At 42.9% G+C, this 13,393-nt stretch overlaps 2 protein-coding genes across 6 annotated transcripts; one reads left to right on the top strand and one right to left on the bottom strand.

Moving 5' to 3' along the window:
- The first annotated feature begins 1,403 nt into the window (after positions 1–1,403).
- LOC102706137 (putative ubiquitin-conjugating enzyme E2 38) lies at positions 1,404–7,110 on the top strand. 5 transcript variants are annotated; one of them, XM_015832681.2, is made up of 8 exons: positions 1,404–1,693; positions 2,418–2,507; positions 3,199–3,225; positions 3,572–3,810; positions 3,900–3,963; positions 5,109–5,248; positions 5,338–5,649; positions 6,351–7,110. In XM_015832681.2, the coding sequence occupies exons 2-8, from the start codon at positions 2,447–2,449 to the stop codon at positions 6,732–6,734; spliced, it is 1,227 nt and encodes a 408-aa protein (XP_015688167.1). In that variant the 5' UTR covers positions 1,404–1,693; positions 2,418–2,446; the 3' UTR covers positions 6,735–7,110. The 5 variants fall into 5 exon arrangements, with proteins under 5 accessions (XP_015688167.1, XP_015688166.1, XP_015688165.1 ...); XM_015832680.2 differs by lacking the exon at positions 1,404–1,693 and adding an exon at positions 1,923–2,185; XM_015832679.2 differs by lacking the exon at positions 1,404–1,693 and having other exon boundaries at positions 2,222–2,507.
- A 1,880-nt stretch (positions 7,111–8,990) lies between these two features.
- LOC102702991 (serine/threonine-protein kinase RHS3-like) lies at positions 8,991–11,960 on the bottom strand. Its single transcript, XM_006645622.2, has 3 exons — positions 11,766–11,960; positions 10,185–10,969; positions 8,991–10,095 (listed from the first exon to the last, which is right to left on the bottom strand). Exons 2-3 carry the CDS (start codon positions 10,967–10,969, stop codon positions 9,207–9,209), a joined length of 1,674 nt encoding a protein of 557 aa, XP_006645685.1. The 5' UTR covers positions 11,766–11,960; the 3' UTR covers positions 8,991–9,206.
- Between the last annotated feature and the right edge of the window lie 1,433 nt (positions 11,961–13,393).

Below are 13,393 nucleotides of genomic sequence, written 5' to 3'. Positions count from 1 at the left end.
GAATCGTATGGGCCAACCGGCCAGACAAATATTCGATACTTTATCCTAATTTTGCATAGAGTAATGGTACAAAAAGTGAACAGTTTTAAAAGTGATCAATGATCAATATATCATATATGTTCATTTAAAATTCACTGCATAGCTCGTCACCGTATTGAAATGATCAATAATCGAATTTGTTATCTTCCTTGCAATATCTCTTAATATAGATTACCAAACAATTTGTTAAAATCCATCTTCCATTTTATTTTCTAGCCTAATCTTAAGAAGTTGAGCAATTTTACGGTCCAACAAAAAGTAACTCATGGTACTAAATCGTCTTTAATCGTTGAACCTAACAACGCATATCCTACTCAGCTATATCCAATGATAGAAAATGATTCGGTATCTCGAGGTATCGGTACCTCGAGGTATTTTTGTTGGACCAAAACAGATCTCTAAGAAGTTTGATAGCAGAGAATGCTAGTTTTGTAGTTGCAGTTGAAACCGTTAAAGTAAAAACAAGGTGAATTAAACTATAAAGAGAAAAAGAAACTATTTTTATTGAGAGGGACCATGCCTCCTGCTCCCCCAAGTTCTGCCGCTGCATAACATAATTATCGATATTGATTACGCCACACCGATTATCATGATTATCGATTTTAAAAACCGTCACAATTATTGTAAGCATACCTCGATAATCATTGGACACCACACCATTTTCCTCTCAAAACTACGACGGTTTCATTTAAATTTTCAATTTTCAAATCTATATAGTTTTTAAACTATAATCATAATTTTTGCCAAAGACAAACATCGCAAACCCATCTCTCACCAAAAAATCGGCCAACCTCCATAGACGAATGCATATCCTCTTCAGTACTGCTCACTCACAAGTATACACCATAAGTTGTTAAGAGACTCCACGTACTATTGGGCCCATATTACTTAATCTCAATTTCCTGTAGCCCGCAGTCCATCACCTCCGCTTTTCCTGAGAGCGAAACGAGGGCTACGATCGCAAGTGATAATCGACCGAAACTTTTCTTTCGTTTTCTATACGCACGTTTTCTGAACTACTTTATAGGGTATTATTTTAAAAAAAATTATATAAAAGTTGTTTTAAAAAATTAAGTTAATCTATTTTTTAAATTTATAAAAATTAATACTTAATTAATCATATACTATTGGCTATTCTCGTTTTACATGTTTTGATTTGAATTGACTCTGGGCTAGTTTTACTTGCGAACGCAGCCGAGGAGAGGAGGCGCCGAATCCTCGCGTGTCGCCGTGGCTGCATCCGTACGGTGGACGGGGCCACGTCCGGGTTCCGGGACACCACGACGCGGCCGCCGTGCGACGCAGCTGCAGCCAAAGCCGCGGCCTTTGCGGAGAGGAGAGAGAGGTGAGATGAGCAGTGTACTTTGGTTTAGTTTTGGTTCTTTTCCCCGCGGGGCACGCAAGGCCAGGGCCGGGGCCATTCGCGTTTGCGCCTCTCCTCCCCTCCTCTCCGTCGCTCCTCCTCGATCTCTCTCCCACTCAGCCGCGTCCCACTGGTAGCAGCGCCTTCCGTTTCTCTCCACCGACTAAAACCCTCACCGCCCACCCCCCCGCCGCGGCAGCCGGAGGCGCGGCGGCGACGACGACGTGCTTGCGCGCGCGCGCGGCCGCTCTGCTCTGCTCTGCTCGATCCTCGTCTGAGAGAAAACCCGAGGTTCTTCTTATTCTCCTTCTTCTTGTTGTTACCTCACTGGGGGCGGCGGTTTCTTGATCGGTCGATGCTGCTGGCGTCGTTGTACTTGCGTGGAAAGGTTTCGTTTTTCCTCTCTCTCACTCTCTCTTCCCATCGGGGATCGCGGGACGGTGGTTGGTCTTGATGATCCTAGCGTTGGGTTCCTCAGTCGCGCTGTCCTCGCGATCTCTCGTTTTCTTCGTGGAATTTTGGTGGTGGATGATGGTAATACAATGATACTCCTGTTCATAGACGGCGACGGTCCAAGACTGTTCCTTTTTCTTCTTCTTCTGAGATTTGTTCTGTTGCTGTAGCTAAGCGTTTTCTTGGCTTCCTGCTGAGAAAATCAATGTTCCTCTCTCTCTCTCTATCGTTTTTTTTTCCTTGTCTGTTCTTGGGGTAATGGTTTCCCGGTCCCATTGGACCGGCCTTCGCGTGTCTCACTGATTGGAGTGTGGAAGTAGACGCAGACAGGTGAGGAAGATGAACACGAGGTCTAACCGATAAGTTTACCGGGTAAAAAAAAGTATACTAAAAGGGAGAAAAGAGTAGTTGCGTGGGGAGTTGGAATTCTCCAACAAGATGTCGTTTTTTTTCCTTTCCAGTTTTGCTTGATGAGAAGATCGGTTTGTTTTGAAAGTGGAGGACCCCTTTTTGTTGTTTTCTGGCTGTTTAATTCTGATGGTGGCGTGTCAATGTATTTCAGGTGCTTTTTGTGTGAAGCGGGTTTTAAGGATGGTTCTGAACAGGGTGCTCAAGCTGTTTTGTGTGAAGAATAAGGATTCCAAGAAGAAAGGTGTTGTGCTACTATCCCTGATTAACAGGATCTTCGCATCAGTTGCTTCTGTTTGACTGATCATAGATGTTTTAGTCGTCTGGTAACAAATTATCAGTTCGTTTTGTGCATTCTTACTTCCATGATTTCTGCATTTTTTATGTGTAAATGTGTTCTCCGGTGTAGGGATACTGCAGATTAAGTGGGGTTGTCATGGATTTAAATTACTGGATAATTTGCATCTTTTCACTTGATCGTTTTGTTTCAATTATCAGAACTAACCAAAATACCAAACAAGTGGAGCATCTGAAAGAAACTAGTAGTGTCTTTTATGAGGTGAACAGTTATTTGTGCAGTGTATCTTACCACTTACCCCAATGTGATGTGGAAACTACAAACTACAAACTTAATCTTGACAGATTCTGAGTGCTAGTGGTTTGGTTGGATATATCCACTGGATAATGAACTAATAGTGGATAGTATGGTTTTATGAATCAGTGGCTCTTAGTGGTCACATCGTTTTGAAGTTTGTTGAACTGTATAAAGGGGAAAAAAACTTATTAATACTTTTCGTCAGCCTGAATACCCAGCCTCTAAATCTGTGCCTGCCATTGATGCTGGGGAGAGGAGTTCGTGCTATTTTTTTCAGTATATCATGTGTTTTTTTTCTTCTGCTTGGCGTTCTCTAATAAAAGAATATTTTTTCATGCAGGCAAAGCCATCAACCCTCTTTGTAAAGGTATCTTGTCATGCAATTTGTTCCTCATTTGTTTTTGTAATTTTTTTGTGCTCTGTCATCCATGTTCCTGAACCTGTCTTCTTTTAAAAGAATAAAATCAACGAAAATTTAGTGGTCTCCCCCCCCTGTTCCCTATAAAAGGGAAGCAGTTATCTGTTACTTTAACAGAAATACATATTATCTGAATGTTTATCTCTCTTAGCTTTCTTGTCAGTAGTCAGTACTGATGCAAGTAAAACCTCTTTTTTATGGTTATATTCTATTTGTATCTGTCTTAAGCTCAGCGTACCTTTTCTTATAACATCGCTACTTCAAATTAGTTAATCATCACTCTACTGGCTTTCAGTTGCTGCTCCACATCCCACTGAGAATGTCTGTACAAACAACAATCTTTTGGATCCGTTATCAAGTGGGACTGGTACTGTACTATCGGTCCAAAAACATGATCCTGAATGTTCAAGTGTTATTTCATCAATGACAAGGACAGAATATGGATCTGAAAGTGATGGTTACAATTCATTTAACCAATTTGATGTTGTTCAAGATTTTTCTGATCATTACTATGCAAAGAATTCACCAGGGAAGGTATGATATGCCGTTGTATGAATTCTATTTCCATTACTAGATCCAACTGTAAATTAATGTCCTGTTTTTATCTGTGAAACTGTGACCAGACCACCAAAGAGTGGGCGAAGACAATCCAAAATGAATGGAAGCTTCTACAGAAAGATCTACCTGGTCAGTGCATGATTCTTTGTGGCAAATCAGTGCCTAGATGATGAACACATATAATGGTCCTTTCTTATTGTCACTGTCTCACTGTTTTTGCCGATTATATCTGATCAGTTTGACGTGCCAACAGAATATGTTTGTCATCTTTAATGACTTAAAGATAGTCACATGCCCTGCCTGGGGTTGGGTAGGATATATTAATTGGTTATACCAATTTGCTGTGTGGTTGGGAGTTCTAACATGACTGTTGCTGAGTCCCAAACTAGCTAAGGGCATTGTCTAGGCTTGATGTATAAAATACTTTATTGGTGTCATATCTGATATTTTGTTAATGTGCAGCAAACCTGCAATCTTTTATTTATGGTCTGCATTTATCAATGAGAGAATTCTTTATATGGCATTGAAATTAGATTGGTTTCCTTATATGCCACTCGAAATTGGCTCTTCCCTCTATGCCAATACCGTCAATGGACCGTTAGTTGACCGCTAAGTCAACGGGAAAAAGACATGTTTGCCCTTAAGGAAAAATTCATGTGACTAACAAAAAATTGTTTCTCATAGGTTATATCCAACAGTTCTATTAGTAATAAATTGTTCCATACATACACATATAGCTGCTAAATTTTACTCAATTGTCATCTATTGTGTAGCACAATTTATTACTAATAGAGCTGTTGGATATAATCTATGAGATAAAATTTTGATAGTCACATATGAATTTTTCCTTAAGGATGAATACATATTTTTTTCCATTGATTTAACGGTCAACTAACGTCTCATTGATGGTATGGGCATCATGGGATGCAGAAATTGGAACAATGACATGAAAGGGGAAGAGCCCATTTCAAGTGGCATATAAGGAAACTGGTCAATTTCCAATGACATAAATATTTCTCTCTTTATCAACCTTTTTCCATGTAATCTTGTCACAGGAGCATATAACATATCTTCAGAAATTAATCCTTTTAAGTTTGGGGAATGTGACAAATGGAAAAGGCATATATCAAATCATGTCACCAAAGGCAGCTACAAGGATCGTTACATACAGTTCACATTTGTGCCTTATCTTTCGTTTAGAGAAACGGTGCCTGAAATTAGCTACGGTCTTTAATACTAGATACTTGCATCTCATTCTGGTTTCAATCATGCAGAATCTGTCTATGTTAGAGTTTATGAGGATAGGATTGATCTGTTGAGGGCTGCTATTGTTGGGCCAGCTGGAACTCCATATCATGATGGTCTGTTCTTCTTTGATGTTCGCTTTCCTTCTGAATACCCACAATGTCCACCAGTATGTAAACACTTTACACCTGCTTCCCACCATTATTTTAATGTTACTACCATCATTAATATCTCTTCCATATCATCCAACTTGTACAGAAAGTTCATTACCATTCCGGTGGGCTTCGGTTAAATCCAAACTTGTATGAGAGTGGGAAAGTTTGCCTTAGCCTGCTGAACACCTGGTGGGGTACTGGATGTGAGAAGTGGGGCAAGTCAAAATCCACCATACTGCAGGTGTTGGTTTCCATCCAGGGTCTTGTGTTGAATGATAAACCATACTTTAATGAGCCAGGCAACAAAAATTCGGCCAATACAGCTCCTGGAGAGAAGAACTCATTGGCTTATAATCAGACTACCTTCCTACTATCCTGCAGGACAATGATGTATTCGCTTCGGAAGCCTCCAAAGGTAACTTCAAATCCCATCTCTTTTCAAGCTAAAACTGGTAATTTTGGAAGTTGCCGTACTGGAAAAAAATAGTGATAGTAAGAATTACAGCTGTCAGGGTTGTAGCAGTACCTGTATAGTCATCCAGATATAATAAACTGCTCCCTGTTTATGTTGTTAATCACTGTTAAACAGTTTGAAACTACTATAACAACCTACTGTCAATTAGTCATGCTGTGCCAACTGCACTTGTCATTCCCTGAAACTCTTTAGCAGGCGGCCAGGTGCCAGGAGAGGTGTTTTCCAGTAGGAAGATTGTGTTGTCTCATGAAATCACCCCTACAAAATTTATATGTGGGCACACTTAACAAAAAGATAATGTGTTTGGAATATGACAGCATGTAATTACAAATGACTAAATACATGGGGAAGAACATTTGTTTCGAGCTCCTACAAACACAATTTGGGCCGCGTTCGGCAGTAGGGGGAAGTGGGTTAGTTATCCGGTGTGAAAAACGTAATAATAGATTAGTACATGATTAATTATTATTAATTATTAAAAATATTAAAATATATATAAATAGATTAATATGATTTTTTAAAACAACTTTTCTATAGAAATTTTTTGCAAAAAATACATTGTTTAGCAGTTCAGGAAGTGTGTGCGCGTGAAAAACGATAGGGTTTAGATAACTTATCCTGGTTCCATACCTCTCTTGCAGTATTGTTATCTCTTCATGAGATTGAATTCGTTCTCACACACCATTCGTCCACTGCAGCACTTCGAGTCCCTCGTTGCACGCCACTTTCATGATCGCGAGCGCGCCATCCTGGACGCGTGTGGTTCATACATGTCTGGCACGGTCGTTGGATCATCCCCTGGGAACGGCACCAAGTATCCCCGGGACAACAGATCCTTTGCAGACTTCAAGAAATCGCTAGAGAAGTACACTGAACTGCTCCGGAAGGACCTGGCCACAAACCGCACTCAGTTCCTGGAACTGACAAGAGACTCTTCTTCAGCTGCAGCTGCAGATGAGATTGTTGTCTACCAGCAGCTAGAATCGTTTTGTCAGAGCATGACCATTGCAGGTTCACCTGTCTAACTGGAAAGTGAAAACCTGGGGGTGTATAGATCATAGCGCGTCACACACACACTGTGTAGGTTTTTTTTGAAGGCAACCACTACGAATTGTGGAAGGATTCGGCTTGAGTTCAGTGGTTGCCCATTCGCTTTAGCTTTTTCTGATGATACATCAACTGGATGATCAAAATGTGGCCCAATTCTGTAAGACTTGAACCTGTTGCATTTTAGGTTTTTTTTTAATAGAACCTGTTGCACTAGTTTCAATGCCTGTATTTACATGATATACCAAATAGAACTCGTTATAGTTTTGTTTCGGAAACGTGGCATTGTGGTGACAACTTCAGGACATCTTTTTATGCTCGTACTTGTATAAACCACCACAGATTACAGATTCAGTCATGATGCATAGTCTGTAAAAGCTTAGTCCATATCGACACGGCGCGATTATTGTTTCGCAAAAAACAAATGTCTGAATTTCACCGTTTTTTGTTGGTAATTGCGATCACCGACCTTAATCCAAAAACAACTACTCCTTGTTTCACAATAAATGCATTTATGTAATTCAAATTTATCTCGCAAGGATTGCATTTGTACAGTACTATTTGTCTCATTAATCATATCACAGTCAAATCTCTATCCATTTTACTCGTGCCTATGTTCATGTTTTCGTGGAGACCGAAGCACAATTATTGTGTTAACAACTTTTCACGATGATAATTACGGTTAGCATGATAACCGTGGTTTTCATTAGAGACGATTTTGTAATCCCTATCTAGCTCTCACCAACATTTAAGTCATTTTTAACTAATTTGTATCTACGGTGCATGCTAAAATGTATTTATACTGGGTCGTAGAGTAGAAACATTAGTTTCTCTCTCGCGCGAATAAGTTTGGTTAGCTAAACAAGGGCATACACTAAAATGAACATATGGCTATGAGTGGTAATAGGTCAAGGTTCTTGGTTATTTTATAACCCTATTTAATTTTTAAAAAACTTTAGTTCAAAACTTTATATAGTTTTATTTTCAACATATTTTAAACCCAACCTTTAAATTTTATAGGCAAAAAGTTTAGGCTTATTACCATCCCCCTAGATATGGCTAGCACTGCGAATGGACGCCATTAGCGCTAACCATTGTTATTAACATTTAATGATGAGTGAAGTACACCCGCGGTCTCTAAACTTATGTGGATGTGTCATCTAGATCTCTGAACTCTCAAAATATATTTTTGGGTCCCCGAACTTGTCCGAGGATGTCATATAACGAGCTCCAACCCGCTCCATCCGTTGACGTGCTATGCCACGGTGGTGCATACGAGAAGGGAAAGAAAAGAATAAGGAGGAGAGAGATACTGACATATGGGACCCACATGACACCATCAACATGGAGGCGCCACCGTGGCATGCCACGTCAGCGGATGGAGCGGGTCAGAGTCTATTTGGACCTATATGACACCCCCGGATAAGTTCAGAGACCCAAAAATGCATCTTGAGAGTTCAGGGACCTATCCACGGACAAGTTCAGGGACCCAAAAATGCATTTTGAGAGTTCAGGTACCTAGATGACACATGCACACAAGTTTAGGGACCGCTGGTGCACTTTACTCTTTAATGATTCTTAAGTGTATAATAATAGATAGTACTAAATTGAGTTAAAAGTATTGAAATTTAAGTTTGAGGTTGAAGTTTTTAAAGTACAGTTCAAAATTTCAATGGAGTTAAAAAATTCATCGCACATGCATGGCCCCACCTTTGACCCGGAATCGTGCCGTGCGCTAATTAGGGCTGGCTCATCTGCTCGAGGCAAGTCTTTTTCAGCTAATAAATGAACATCTGCCTGAGCCCTGAGGCAGGTTTTGATCAGCCAAGAGGTGAACTGCACAACGCAGGTTTGATCAGCTAAGAAGGGTGTTTGGACAAAGTATTTATTTTTAGTCTTTTTTACTATCGAATGTTTAGATGTTTATTATAAATAGTAAACATATACTATTAATAAAACACATTCCTAATCTTGGACTAATTCGTGAGACGAATCTATTGAGCCTAATTAATCCATATTTAGTCTACGTGATGCTACAATAAACATGTTCTAATTATGGATTAATTAGGCTTAAAAAATTCGTCTAACGGATTACCACTTATTTATAAATTAGTTTTTTTTATTAATCTATATTTAATACTTCAAATTAGTGTCTAAACATCCGATATGACATGGGCTAAAAATTTTAGCCCCACTTAAACAACCCATAAGGAACGAACATCTGTCGGTTGGTGTTACGAAATCTTGACAATTCATTAGTCATTGTTAGCAACAAACTATCACATTGTTCTGCACAGAACCTCTCAAGTATACCAGGATTTTCTTGTGTATACCAAGGACTCCAAGAATCATGTAAGGTAAACAACATTACAGTAGTAACAAAGAATCATAGACATAATGACAAGAAGCACAAAACATCTGTACTGTATCTAATGGTTTCAGTTTGAGTCCTAGAAATACTCAAAATCGCGGGGGGAGGAATCGCTCGCGGCCGCTGGCTTGGCCGCCGCTTTGGTCGTCGGCGCGGCGACCTCCGGCGGCGACAACGCCGGCTTCTCCCTAGCTCCGAACTGGCTGAAGTCCATGGGCTCAGGTACGGAAGGCGGGTGAGCGCTCCGGACGAGCGCCCAGTTGACGCCTTCGAAGAAAGGGTGCTGCTTGATCTCGGTGGCGCCCCTCCTCGACGCGATCCTCTTGTGGGGGTCCTTCACCAGGAGGCCGCGGATGAGGTCCCGCGCGACGCCGCTCGCCGGCGCCGGGAACCCGCCGGAGTCCGGGAACCGGAGCGGCTGCTCGACGACGTTGCAGAGCGTGGCGCGGTTGGTGGCCCCCTTGAACGGCGTCATGCCGTGCAGCAGCTCGTAGAGGAAGACGCCGAACGTCCACCAGTCGACGGCGCTGCCGTGGCCTTCCCCGCGGATGATCTCCGGCGCCAGGTACTCGTGCGTGCCGACGAACGACATGGACCGGGCGTCCGTCGGCTCCGCGTTGAACTCCAGCGGCGCGCCGTGGTGGAGGCCGAGGTCCGACTTGGACGTCTTGCGGTTCCTCTTGGGGAGGATCCGCGGGAAGAACGCCGACGGCGGGATGCAGCCCACGCCCACGCCCTCGCCGTCGCCGGCGCCGACGAGGCCCCTCACGACGCCGTTGGCGCCCGCGTGCACCGACGACGACTTCACCAGCATCGGGCTCACGGAGCACCGCAGCGACAGGTCGAAGTCGGACAGCATGATGTGACCGTCGTCCCTGACCAGCACGTTCTCAGGCTTCAGGTCTCTGTACACAATGCCAAGCATGTGCAGGTACTCCAGCGCAAGCAACACCTCAGAGGCGTAAAACCTGATCAAAACAACCCAAAAATTCACAATCTTTGGAATGGACAATGTGCAAGAAGATACTGGAGCGATCTTGAAATGGACAAAACCAACCTTGCAGCTTGCTCATTGAAATGCTTGCTGGGTTGCTTCTGCCGGAGCGAATGAAGGTTGCCGCCGCAGCAATACTCCATGACAAGGCAGTAGAACTTGTCGGTCTCGAAATGGGTGTACAATGTGGGCAAGAAGGGATGATCAAGAAGGCCCAGTATCTCCCTCTCGGTCTCTGCCCGGACCAGCTTGTTCCTGCTGATGAGCGACTCCTTGTCCATCACTTTCATCGCGAAGAATGTGTCGGTGTCCCCCAGCTCCACGAGGTACACGCTGCCGATGTCTCCGTAGCCGAGTCGCTTGAGAAGCCTGAAGTGGACAAGGTTGAGGGAGGAGTCCCTCGAGTTGGCCAGCCGGATGGCCTCCCACCTGCGGTCGCCTCCGGTGTGCCGCTTCACCTGACCGGAGCTGCAGCTGTCCAGACTGTTACTTCTGGCCATGCTACCTTGGCTAGACGCCACACAAGAATCATTGGTCTTGGCCCTGCTCGCTGGTGATTTCGTTGCCGTAGTAGTTGTGCCAGATGTTTCAGATTTTGTTGTTGCTGCTGCTGCTGCTGAACCCTGCACTGGATTTGTTTTGTCAGCTGGGTCAGATTTCTTCTTGAGGCGCGATTTCTTATCAGAAGGGATCTGAGATTGCGCTGCTGCTTTGGAGGTTGTGGATGGATTGGCTGAAACACCTGATTGATTCCGGTCTAATGTGCCATGGGACCCTGCATTTCCACGGGTATTGAAATCCATTGTGTCATTCGCTCTGGACAGCTTGTTGTATGACATGGAGTTCATCTGAAATTTCAAAAAGAGTGTGGAGATTAGGACAGTAACAAATCAGAGGTGGTGATGGTTAAGAATCATTTACTGCTTGAGCCCTTAACCATAAGTATCAGTCAGAAGCAGGATGAAAATCATAAACTTTGCAACGACAATAGATTCCAAGATCAAATAGAATTTGACAACAGAATTTATTGCAGATATATTTCTACGGAACTTAAACAGAAGGCCAATGAACAATAGCATCTCCAAGAACAGTAAATACTGGTGCGACGAATGCGCATTTAGGACATCTAACCATATGTGTTCGCCAAAATTTACCATCCATCATGGTAGTTTTTCAATATCGGACACAACCGGCACATATGAATTTAAAATATATATAAGTCGTGCAAACGTATTGAAGGCATTACAAAATATGTATTTTAAATATTCCAATTGATAAAGGATAACAAAAAAGCATATCTATACATGATTCTTTTGACTTACTTTGAGCAACACAACATGGGTGTCATTTCCTACCAAGGTCAATCCAGCACGTCGACATGATCATGCAAAATTGTGAACACTAAACAAACAATTATAAATGGATATATTAAATCCATCAAACTGAAGAATTGGGTCTAACATAGCAATACACAATCCTCCATCTCACAACGCATGGGAGAAAAAAAAAATCAGCATGATGACATCATCCGGTTTAAACTTAAAGTTCAACGATTAATCCCAATCAGGCGGTCTAGGCATTCCGAGATTCAGGGAAAGAACGAAATCGAAATCATGCACAGGGAAGGAAACAAGCCGCACGGACCTAGCGATCGAACCCAGCATTCAACGGAGGAAGACGCGGCGAGAGATCGCTCCGGGAGAGGAGAAGCCAAGGCGCGCCTCCATGGACGCACCGCACCGCACGCGCGTGTACCGGAGCGGAAGAAGGTAGAGCCGGCAGGCCGGCAAGGGCTCGATCGATGCGCAGGCGCGGCCTGGGTGTGGGTGCGGGCGGGAGGAGGAGGAGGAGGAGGAGGTGGGGAGCGAGAAGAAGGTAGATGGAGCGGACGAGAGGAGAGGAGAGGAGGCCTCGGCTAAATTTAAGAGGGACGGACGTGCGCGCGCGTGGGTCTCGTACGCCGCGCGCCATGGAGTAGGTGAGCAAGGGTGCAAGTGCGCAATGCGGTGGCCGGCGGCCGGCGGCCGGCGGCGGCGGAGGGGAGAAGAGGCGGTGGTTGAAGGGGTCGTCTCGTCGGCACGGGAGATTGCCAAGGCGGGGGCCGGGGGGGCGGTGTTCCCGAGAGAGGCTCCGGCCGACGTGGGATGGGACGGGGTGTGTTGTTTGGCCGGTTTGCTCCAACGGCCCGGCCCGGCCCAGGCCCATGTTACGTTGTTGTACATCATGGTTCCAAAAAGTTCAGTTTGAGTCCCTCAATATAGGCCGGATATGGTCCGCATCCTTAGACTGCAAAACTGGATATAACGACGGCTCCATTTATAGAAACCGGTGCAAAAAACTTCCCACTAAAATCTAAAAAAAACACTAAAATGGGATTGACATGTCGTTAGAAAGTTAAACTAAAATGGAATCTTGATTTTTCTTTTTTGAGTTAAGCAGGGTTGTTTGGTTGATAACGAATATACAATACCAATTAGACTACCGTGTGGTAGAAAAACACTACCATGCCTTTTCCTCGTGATGTGATTAGGGGTGAGCGTTCGGTTTTGCAAGAAAATATGCCTATCTAAAAAGTCAAGCCAGAATTGCGACAAAAAAACTCAAGACCAAGCAATCCAGTTTCGGTCAGTTCGATTTGGACTTTTCGGTTTTGAAGAAATCCGCTATCTAAAAACTCAGGCCACAATTGCGCTAAAAAAATCTCAAGACTGAGCAATTCGGTTTTGGTTAGTTTGGTTCTGTCTTTGATCATGATAGGAATGTGTAACAGCTTGAGGACATAAAAAAAATCAAGTAAACTACAAAAGAATTTTGGTGGCATTTCCCTCTTTTATGAAATTAAATAGCAGATGATCATAACCAATAATATATAGTGTGCTGATTTACCAACATATTGTCAAATCATATTTGGTCTTACTTCCAACTTTTGCTCCAAATCACCAAGGTTACTATTAGCTCTATGGCATTTTTCCTAATTTCTGTTAATTCGGTCGTTTTGATTAATAATGATGAGGATGACCAAATAAACCAAATTAATTTTGGTAACCAAATTTCTAACCAAAAAATTTAGTCTTGATCATTTTAGTTTCAACTCAGTTAGTTTGGTTTGGTTCCTCGATCTCAGCTACTTTTGTCCACCCATAGAAGTGGTAGTGTTGTTTTGTCACACTAGGCGGGGTATTGTGGCAAGAAGGTTTGGATAGGAAATAAGAGTTGGAATGGTGTACTTTTAAAATTAAAAGGTAAAAAAAGGTTCAAAAATAGCAAGAAAT

Source organism: Oryza brachyantha, chromosome 1 (assembly GCF_000231095.2).
Source record: "Oryza brachyantha chromosome 1, ObraRS2, whole genome shotgun sequence".
Classification (NCBI taxonomy): Eukaryota; Viridiplantae; Streptophyta; class Magnoliopsida; order Poales; family Poaceae; genus Oryza; species Oryza brachyantha.
Note: the sequence above shows the minus strand (reverse complement) of the source record. Positions and strands in the feature narration are given on the sequence as shown.

Bases quoted from the DNA above. Each gene is read 5' to 3' on its own strand.
- LOC102706137 (XM_015832679.2), top strand. From the start codon at position 2,393: ATGGTGGCGTGTCAATGTATTTCAGGTGCTTTTTGTGTGAAGCGGGTT. The intron at 3,964-5,108 runs GTCAGTGCATGA...TCAATCATGCAG, and splicing joins TCTACAGAAAGATCTACCTG to AATCTGTCTATGTTAGAGTT. The intron at 5,249-5,337 runs GTATGTAAACAC...CAACTTGTACAG, and splicing joins AATACCCACAATGTCCACCA to AAAGTTCATTACCATTCCGG.
- LOC102702991 (XM_006645622.2), bottom strand. From the start codon at position 10,969: ATGAACTCCATGTCATACAACAAGCTGTCCAGAGCGAATGACACAATG. The intron at 10,096-10,184 runs GTTGGTTTTGTC...TGTTTTGATCAG, and splicing joins TTCAATGAGCAAGCTGCAAG to GTTTTACGCCTCTGAGGTGT.